This window comes from Anopheles ziemanni, chromosome 2 (genome assembly GCF_943734765.1).
Source record: "Anopheles ziemanni chromosome 2, idAnoZiCoDA_A2_x.2, whole genome shotgun sequence".
In the NCBI taxonomy this organism is placed as follows: Eukaryota; Metazoa; Arthropoda; class Insecta; order Diptera; family Culicidae; genus Anopheles; species Anopheles ziemanni.
Genome location: NC_080705.1, coordinates 11,400,223 through 11,410,203, shown reverse-complemented (window position 1 = coordinate 11,410,203; position 9,981 = coordinate 11,400,223). Strand labels below are relative to the sequence as shown.

At 41.2% G+C, this 9,981-nt stretch overlaps 2 protein-coding genes across 2 annotated transcripts; both read left to right on the top strand.

The window, feature by feature from the left end:
• The first annotated feature begins 973 nt into the window (after positions 1-973).
• LOC131292969 (microfibril-associated glycoprotein 4-like) lies at positions 974-2,272 on the top strand. The gene is made up of 3 exons (XM_058321049.1): positions 974-1,102; positions 1,149-1,292; positions 1,409-2,272. The coding sequence occupies exons 1-3, from the start codon at positions 974-976 to the stop codon at positions 2,270-2,272; spliced, it is 1,137 nt and encodes a 378-aa protein (XP_058177032.1).
• A 1,101-nt stretch (positions 2,273-3,373) lies between these two features.
• Positions 3,374-6,517, top strand: LOC131292966 (angiopoietin-related protein 1-like). Its single transcript, XM_058321048.1, has 3 exons — positions 3,374-3,451; positions 4,718-5,479; positions 6,332-6,517. Exons 1-3 carry the CDS (start codon positions 3,374-3,376, stop codon positions 6,515-6,517), a joined length of 1,026 nt encoding a protein of 341 aa, XP_058177031.1.
• The last annotated feature ends 3,464 nt before the right edge of the window (positions 6,518-9,981 follow it).

Here is a 9,981-nt window from a genome sequence, read left to right as displayed (position 1 = left end):
TAAGTCTGACTCGATCAGTTTATCCACCTTCAATAAAAACATTTCTTATTATCACCGTTCGTATTTTAATTCATTGGAATCAAATGTTTGTCCATGTTAATTTGTTATTCATTCCTTACTCGTAGATTTTTCTACGACGCTTGTGAACTAATCTTCTGAGCCCTGACCTATATCCAAGAAAATTGGTCACTTGCATGGCTAAGGTAAATAAAACACGCCACCCAGGAGTACTCTTATTTCAATAGCGAAGGTAAGTAATGGTCAACATAATCAGCTCACGGACTGGACACTGTTTGTGACATAAAATCGAGTATATTCAACAGCGTGATCCATTGAAAGTTGTGTTTTTGAGATGTTTCAACTAACGAAAAAAGATTTCTTTTAAATTCTTTGATGCTTTGTTTGAAAATCTAATAAATAACGCAAAGAATGAAACATTCGACAAGCTGAACCGACTGCCGGTGTTATGATTCCCGTTTATGAAACAATAATATTATGTTGAAATAAAAACATCACAAGTGAAATCATAATCACTTATGAGTCACCCAGTGAGCACATGTTTTTGTCAAAATAGAGTGAATTTTGGTTCGCGTCATCGCGTTTGGTTCAGTGTTGGTGATAATATTTGAATCATAGCTAAGACCATGAGTTCATCATTCGTTTCCTGTATATTCTGCCTCAGTCGTAATTCATCACTCAATTCGATTGTGTGTACAATAAAAAAAAGTCATGAATATTAGTGGCTACCTCGTGGGTTTGTGTTTTGGTGTTGTTTTCTTAGCTCGAGCCTCCATGGCTGTAAATAGTATTGAGTTACATAAACTAAAGAACAAACTAGAGAGTTTCGAGGACAAACTGCAAGGTGTAGAACAAAATGTTATTGCAACCATGGAGAGTTCGCTGAAGGTGATTGACTTACATCGTTAAAACAACTTTATTGAAGTTGAGTGATAATTATGATTTTTTGCAGAAAATGGAACAACGTCTGGACGAGAAGTTGGCTAAACTTGAGAATGGAATCGACAAATCGTTCAAGGTTGTGAACTACACATTTGAGACGACAATGAGGGCGATTGATGATTCCTTGCAAAAAACAATCCACGTACGTTTCACAATTTGGTAATTCTTGTTTGGTTTAAAAACTGCAGGAAACCGAACACACTTCAAAGGAAAGGCACATAAAAATCCTGGACAAATTGGCTAAATTTGAGAAAGATGCAAAGGATCATATGGAGAAAGTGGACATGCACCTCGAGACAGTAATGCAGGCAATGGAGGATTCTTTGAAAAAGGTAAGATGACACGAAATCACAGTGGACGAAACAACCTTTCTTGAACATGCAAATAAGCTTGCACACTTTGGAAAACTGTTAGAATGCTGTGAAATTGATATTTGCTTCTTTTGCAGAGTGTGAAGGCAAACGGAGACAATATAGTGAACCTAAACAACCAGTTGATTACCAAGATGGAACAAATTCAGCAACAACACGATGCTCAAGGCAAAACGTCCCAGAAAATGTCGTACCGTAAGCTCATAAAGATAGAAGAGAATAAGGATGCTCTCGACATGCTTACAGATTCGGTACGAAATATTAATATCCAAAGCAAATTTAACACTCAGTTGCTTCACATGATGCATCCAGTGCGTTCATGTCGACAAGCTCTCAAGGTGTCAGGGAAATACATGAAGAAAATTGAAGTAAATTCAATTCCATTCGAGGTTCTCTGTGAACAAAATATGTTGGATGGCGGCTGGACTGTGATCCAGCATAGGTTCAACGGTTCTGTCGATTTTTATAGAAACTGGACGGAGTACCGAAATGGATTCGGAAATTTGGACGGTGAATTCTGGCTTGGGCTAGAATACGTGCATCAAATAACTAAAAACCGACCTCATGAACTGCTGGTGGAAATGAAAGATTTCCATGGAAACTACGGATACGCTAAGTACGAAGAGTTTGAGATAGGGAACGAATCAGAGAAGTATGCGTTGAAGAAGTTAGGCAAATACTCAGGGACATCAGGAGATGCGATGAGAAACGACAAGGATGAAAAATTTAGCACGTTCGATCAAGACAATGACAAAGATGAACGGCATTGCGCTGAACAGCGACACGGGGCCTGGTGGTACTGGCACTGCACCCATTCCAACTTGAACGGCCGTTATCAGAACACAACAGACGACGTGAGTGCAATGTCGTCATACGACTTCAAAAAAGACTGGCGTGGTCTGTCTTACTCGAGAATGATGATTCGCGACATTCTTAATTAATATAAGCCTGACTCGATCAGTTCATTCACCTTCAATAAAACCATTTCACATTTTACTGCTCGTTTTTATTTCAGTTTAACAACAGTTTTGTCTATGTTGGTTTATTATGTACCTCTCACTCGTACTCCTTACTCGTAGAATGGCTGTGAACTAATCTTCTGAGCTCTGACCTAAATCCAAAAAAAATTGTCACCTTCATGGTTGAGATAACTAAAAAACGCCACCCAGAAGTACTCTTATTTCAATAGCGAAGGTAAGTAATGTTCAACATTATTAGCTCACGGGCTGGACGCTGTATGTTACACAAAATCAAGTATGTTTAACAGGGTGGGGAACTAACGTTCGACTTAACGTAGGAGGATATACCCCGACTCGCATAAAAGAAGAAGAAGTTTAACAGGGTGATCCATTAAAAGTTGAGTTTTTGAGATGTTTCAACTAACCAAAAAAGATTTTTTTTAAAATTCTTTGAAGCTTTGTTTGAAAAACTAGTTTAAGAAATAAATAACGCAAAGAATGAAACATTCGACAAGCTAAAGCGATTGCTGGTGTTATGTTTCCCAATATGAAAAAGCTTTCAAAATGTTAAACTGAATATTGTTCGGTACAAACAATAATATTATGTTGAAACAAAAACATCACAAGTGAAATCATAATCACTTATGAGTCACCCAGTGACCACATGTTTTTGTCAAAATAGAGTGTGTTTTGCTTCGCGTGATCGCATTTGGTTCAGTGTTGGTGATAATATTTGCATCATAGCTAAGACCATGAGTTCATCATTCGTTTCTGGAACATTCTGCCTCAGTCGTATTTCATCACTCAATTCGATTGTGTGTACAAGTATATCAAGAGCCATGATTATTAGCGGCTACCTCGTGGGTTTGTGTTTCGGTATAGTTTTCTTAGCTCGAGCTACCACGGCTATAAATAGTTTTGAGTTACAAAAACTAGTGACTAAAATAGAGAGGTTCGAGGACAAACTGCAAGGTGTAGAACAAAATGTTATTGCTACCATGGAGAGTTCGCTGAAGGTGGTTGAATTACATCGTCTAAACAACTTTATTGAAGTTGAGTGACAACTAAGTTTTTTTGCAGAAAATGGAACAACGTCTGCAGGAAAACATGCACATGCACTTCGAGACAAGAATGCAGGCAATGGAGGTTTCTCGGAAAAAGGTAAGATGACACGAATTACAGTGGATGAAACAACCTTTTGAAAACAAGCTGATCAACCTTAGAATACTGTTCGAATGCTGCGATATTGATGTTTTCTTCTTTGTAGAGTGTGAAGGCAAACGAAGACAATATAGCGAACCAAACCTCAGCTCAAAAAGTGAGGAGACATTGGAGTTCAAACTGTGCGCAGGTATTGGCGGATTGTTATTTTGTTTATTGTTGATAGTTGTGTTTTTTATTTCTCCGGCAAGTTTCATGTCAAAATATTCATCCGGATAGCAGATATGATTTATTTTGTGAGTTACTACACGTGCATTCCTCTATTTTCGTTCCTTGCCAAATTTGATTTTGCATAAAAATGTGTACGCGTATCCTATCTTTTGCTCCGGATTCGATGAGAATGCCTTTGGTAATGCAGCAATGGTAAAACAAATGTTTACAAGTCGTATAGTGAATTTAAAAATGGACGTGAATTGTGTAGTAGCTCACAAAATAAATCGTATCTGCTATCCGGACGAATATGTTGACATTAAACATGCCGGAGAAGTCAAAACCACAACTATCGACAGTTAAAAAATCACAATCCGTCAATAATTTTGACGCACACAAGATGGAAAAAAATCAGCAACATCAGGATGCTCAAGGCAAAACGTCCCAGAAAATGTCATACCGTAAGCTCATAAAGTTAGGAGAGAATAAGGATACTGTCGACATACTTACAGATTCGGTACGAAATATTAGTATCCAAGGCAAATTTAACACTCAGTTGCTTCACATGATGCATCCAGTGAGTCATGTCGCCAAGCTCTCAAGGTGTCAGGGAAATACATGAAGAAAGTTAAAAAAAATTCAATTCAATAGAAATATATATGTATGTACATAAAGAAAATAGTAAATAGAGGTGAAAAATTTCTACGGAAACTACGGATACGCTAAGTACGAAGAGTTTGAGATAGGGAACGAATGGGGGAAGTATGTATTGAAGAAGTTAGGCAAATACTCAGGGACAGCAGGTGATTCAATGATGAAAAAACAACTCTTTTAAATTCATTCAAGCCTTATTTGAATATCTAGTTTAAGAAATAAATAACGCAAAGAATGAAACATTCGACAAGCTGAAGCGATTGCTGGCATTTTGATTCCCGTTTATGAAACAGATTTCAAATTGTTTAACTGAATATTGTTCGGTACAAACAATAAAATTATGTTGAAGAAACATATTTGTTTGTTTCGATTGTGTTACATTTATGTTTGTTTCATTTGCAGAGTATGGAAGCATCGAACGAGAATACCCGGACCAAGTTGGAGGCGTTGAAGAATCATGTGATACCCAAGATGGACCATATCCAGGGAACGTCGGAAACTGAGCTCAAGGAAATAGTTGAAAACAAGAATACTCTTGACATGCTTATCGATACGGTACAAAATATTAGTATGCAAGCAAAATTAAACACTAGGTTATTTAACTTTATGTATCCATCGAGTTCTTGTCGGCAAGCACCCAATGTATCGGATACTTACATGATCAAAATTGGGGAGAATAGCGAACCATTCCAAGTATTTTGTGAACAAAATATGTTCGAAGGCGGCTGGACTGTAATTCAGCATAGATTCAACGGTTCAGTCGATTTTTATAGGAACTGGACGGAGTACCGCAACGGATTCGGAGCTTTAGATGGCGAATTCTGGCTCGGGCTAGAATATCTGCATCAAATTACTAAAACTCAACCCCACGAACTGTTGGTGGAAGTGAAAGATTTTCCCGGAAATTACGGATACGCTAAGTACGACGGGTTTGAGATAGGTAGCGAATCGGAGTTGTATGCATTGAAGAAGTTAGGGAGATACTCAGGGACAGCAGGAGATTCGATGCGAGACAACAAGGATGAAAAGTTTAGCACATTCGATCGCGACAATAGTAAGAGTAATTGTGCTAAGCAGCGACGCGGGGCCTGGTGGTACTATGATTGCTCCTCTTCCAATTTAAACGGGCGTTATCAAAAAACAATGGGTGATACGAGTGCGATGGTATGGTACTCTTTGATAAATGACTGGCGTGGTCTGTCTTACTCGAGAATCATGATTCGCGGTACTATCGATTAATATAAGCCTTCAATTCAATAAAAACATTTCACATTACAACCCTTCGTTTTTGTATTTCATTGGAACCAAATGTTTGTTTATGTTGGTTTGTTATACACTCCTTGTCGGTTTTTCTAGGACGTTTGAGAACTATTCTATTGAACTCTTACCTATATCAGAGAAAATGTGTCACCTTAATGGCTTTGCTAACTAAAACACGTTACTCAGGAGTACTTCTCTTTGAATAGCGAAGGTGAATAAGCCACGGTATTGAGGTGGACAACTTTGCGGTCATAGCGCCCCAAGAGAACACCATCTAGCCAGCCTCCAGGGAAAACCGGTGGCATGCGTTTTTATGACTTATTCAATTAAATCAACATCGCTCCGTCGACACCTGGCCCTTTTGTCTGCCAATCTGTAAATCAAAGCTAAACCGAACGCTTTCGACCATAAATCAAAAACCTCAATAAACCAGCTGCCCTTATCGACTGACGCTGGAAATGGGTTTCTCCCTCACCGCCATTCTCCTGCACTATTCCTTCGCCCAATGCCCGGAGGCTCGCCTTCTTTTCTCCCATCCAATCCCTCGGACCAGGGCTTCAGCACCGGTAGCCATCGCCGGCGATAATTTATATCCCATTATTCCAACAATTTACTGGTACGTCTAATGCGACAATCAAAACTGATACGTTTGTGACAAAATCGTGATTAATGGCGCACGGTAAACATCCCACATTCAGCATAAATTGCACGTCTGACCGTGAATCACTCAGCCCATGCCCGTCCCCGGGCTTGCAGTCATCTAATCCACCTTCCAGCGCGAACAGGGGAAACCGTCGCATTTCCCTGGGAAAGCCATTCCCAGGGAAGGTGTCCTCCCGGTTGGATCGGTTTCGGATTGATGGCGCCCAGGCACGGAAGGATGTCGGCGCGTATCGAAGGACGCTGCAAGGACGCAAGTGGAGAGTCGACTTCCCGAAGTGAGCACGAGCCGGGAATAAACGCGACTAACATGACCGTCGACATCAAACCATCAAACGCGAAGTTCCCGAGGTTCCTTTCCTCCGGCGACGGTTTCTGTCGTGATGTAGCGTGAAGGACGCGTTCGATCAAGTTGACAGTTTTGATTTACGCCGTCACCGTGCAACAATGTGGACGGGTGGCATGCGAAAAATGTTCCCCGGGCGGTGGACGGAGAAAAATTGCCTCCAATCACTCCATCACGACCTGCCCCGAACGAGCGTGGCCCGAAAAATCAATTGAACCGAATTCGGGCCCCGAAATGGCGGAGGGGATCAATGAAAAATTACACCACCAATAGCATGAAATATTGTCTCGCAAAGGGGCGACCCAGGGGAAGGCGAGGAACGACGCGAAACGGACGCACAAGGGAACGGAAACGGAACCTACTCGATGCGAAAACCAGCGGCTTCTAAAGCCTGTCATTTATCAATCACGTTCTCGTCAACACGATTCATCGTCCGCATGTTCTGCGGCCACATGTTTCTGGGATGGCTTTATGGAATCTTATTGTCGTGCCTTACCTTGCCTTCGGGATCTCTTCATCATCCAGCAGAACAACAGCAGGAGCAGCTGGTAGGCCAAGAAGAGAATGGGCCTGCGGTCCTTCACGCAACTACACTCGAGTCGTCGTCGAGGTTTAATTGCAATAAATAATCATCGCAATAAATGGCAGCCTTTCGCCCTAGACGCCGTGGTCGGTGCAATAATTCTAGCCGCAGGTCGAGCGGCAGCGTGCAGGACCTAAAACACCACCACGCCATCCGCATCCGCCTCGGCGCCGGGCGGAATAAATTCGCTTTCTCGTTCTTTTCTCACAAATGCACATGGTGCGTCAGTTTATGGCCTTCGCCACTTCCTGCACATCGTGCACGAGGCGCCCCGGCCCGGCTCTGCTCTAATGATGAATTGTATGCATTTTATTGACAGTCATCTATCAAATGCGTTGTTTTGGCATTAATATCTTGCCATAAATCATGCGGCGAAAGGGCGCAAAACCCATTGCTCAGCTGCCGACCATCGGCGTCGTCGTCGTTGTTGTTGTTGGTTGTCGACTGTGCCTCTGGATGACGCGGATCGGCAACGATCGTAAATATCGTCCGAGAAAGGGAGAAACATCCAACCGTCCATTAGGGTTTGGTTTATCACTGCGTACATCGAGATGCGTTTTGAATGAAATGACTTCTAGAACTGCAGCTTGGGATTTGAATTATTTTCATTAATGAAAAGTGTAATTAGCTCGAAGACTGACATTTATTCACCTAGGAAAACTAGGTGCACAAAATATGATTCTAAGGCATATTAACAGAGGAATGAAATTTAAATGTTTTATCATAAAAATAACGGAAACATTTTTTTTGAATCATTGATTAAAGCATACTTGGATATTGAAAGCGAAAGAAAATTTGCCTTAATTATTAATCAAAGCTAATTCGAAGCACGCATTAAAATGATTGAAGAATAGTATTAGTTTTATAACACATTTAAAATAACATTTAGATTATATGAAAACAAAGCTTTGACGATAAAAAACAAAGTGAAACAAAAAAATAATCTTTCCTTTGTCGTGTTTTAAATATAGTTTTGAATGTTTTCTACAAATTACAAAGAAACTAAATTTCAAAGAGTAACTCGGGAATAGTTTTTAAATGGACTTCGTTGCATGAAATTTAACACTTATGACTAACATTTATTGGAAAATGTTATTGATCCCGGTTTTTCAGTACACTTAGTCTAATCTAACCCTTTTCAACAATTTGTCGAATTTCCATCTAAACATTTTCTTCCCCGAGGCATCTTCTCCAACTCCGCGAGCCACTCTCGTTATGCCGTTGAGGTGTTTGTAGCCATCGTTGCCTAATTATACGGAACTAAGCGTGAGCGTAATTTTCGGCAACGCGATCGTGTAGCAAAACTAGACACACTCGTTTAGTCCAGATGCTGACGGCAGCCTCGAGACTAATGGCCTTCCTAAATAACTTCATACACTACCCGCTATTTTATTCGATTTTTTTTTTTCAACGATGTCCCCTTTCGCTCACTCTTGAGCGTTAGCTTAGGGAATCCTTTTCCGTTAAAGGATCCACCCGATGGAAAGGGTGATCCGCATATGGGTGTCCTTCGTTCGGGGGAGGTTTTCGGTGCATACAGTCCCAGGCACCCAACACGATGCTTGTGTGGGTGTGTGAGATGAACAGCGCGTACGTTCGCTAGGAAGGCTAATACTATTGTCTAAAACATCCTCCGTCCAGTGATTTAAGTCTGGCGCATATACACGTTTTTAATGAAAATCATAAATATTCACTAAAAGGCAATTAAAGAAGCATTTTGTGTGTTAGCCGTTTTCAATAGTCACACGCGACGGTGAAAAACCCTCCCCTACCCCTCCAAACGCCCCACCTTCCTGCCCTGCACCCTAGGCGCAATGGAAAACCGACGTCGTTATCCGGTTTCGTGCCCTCTTCTTTCCGCGTACCTTCCCGGCGCCGCGATATCACACTTACGCCCTGCATGCACAACTGGTCCTCATACACACATTCGGTGCGCCACCGTTCTGGCCGATCGGGTGCGAGGAGGAATTCGCGCGTCCTGCGGATGTCGAACGGGAAACGCACACCAGCAGCGAAACCTTTGCCAGCGCCTCGTGCCTAGATGAGCTGGCCATTAAATTACTGAACTGACGACAAATCATTTCTCCATAAATGTGTGTAGCAGATTCTTTTAATGACTGCAAAACAAAAACACTAAATAATATCCAAACACGAACGGCGGAAAAGTTGCCCGTGTGCTGGTCGTGGATGCGTGTGTGTGTGCCCATGTGTGAAACCGCTGAAGCCATGGAGACAACATTTCGGTTGGGATGGGGGTGAGCAAGAGATTGGTGAAGAAAAACAGGAAGCGTCAGTTGGATTATCACATTTTCGTACGAATTCTGCGTTCGAGAATTTGGCTTGGATAGACAAACATTAGAAAAATATAAATATCGTCACGCATCGACGGAATTGTGTTGTTTAAAATCTTTTATATTTACAAAATTCACTGTAATTTGATTTCGACACTCTAAAAACTTCCTCACAACAATTTTAAGAATCAAGTAATTTGACATTCTACCTAATTTTACTCTCAGTTAACTCAAACCCCCACAAAATAGTCATTATGATGCTAACGTAAAATGATACGTTTTGTCGTGATTTAACTCCAAGTACCAGACTCCGGAAAAGTGGTTTTCCATCGCACTGCAAAACCCCTCGGTTTGTCTTGAAGTCAAACCTTTCGGTCGCGTATGGGCTTAATGTTCGGAAATGGGACCAAAAATGGATATATTTCCCAACCTCACGTTAGTGATATGCGTGTGGAGAAAGTAACGATCATGTAATGGCAGCATAGTGCCAGCCCATTTTCCCACCCTTGGATCACTTGGTGGTGAT

Bases quoted from the DNA above. Each gene is read 5' to 3' on its own strand.
- LOC131292969 (XM_058321049.1), top strand. From the start codon at position 974: ATGGAACAACGTCTGGACGAGAAGTTGGCTAAACTTGAGAATGGAATC. The intron at 1,103-1,148 runs GTACGTTTCACA...TAAAAACTGCAG, and splicing joins CCTTGCAAAAAACAATCCAC to GAAACCGAACACACTTCAAA. The intron at 1,293-1,408 runs GTAAGATGACAC...CTTCTTTTGCAG, and splicing joins TGGAGGATTCTTTGAAAAAG to AGTGTGAAGGCAAACGGAGA.
- LOC131292966 (XM_058321048.1), top strand. From the start codon at position 3,374: ATGGAACAACGTCTGCAGGAAAACATGCACATGCACTTCGAGACAAGA. The intron at 3,452-4,717 runs GTAAGATGACAC...TTTCATTTGCAG, and splicing joins TGGAGGTTTCTCGGAAAAAG to AGTATGGAAGCATCGAACGA. The intron at 5,480-6,331 runs GTATGGTACTCT...CCGGGCTTGCAG, and splicing joins TGGGTGATACGAGTGCGATG to TCATCTAATCCACCTTCCAG.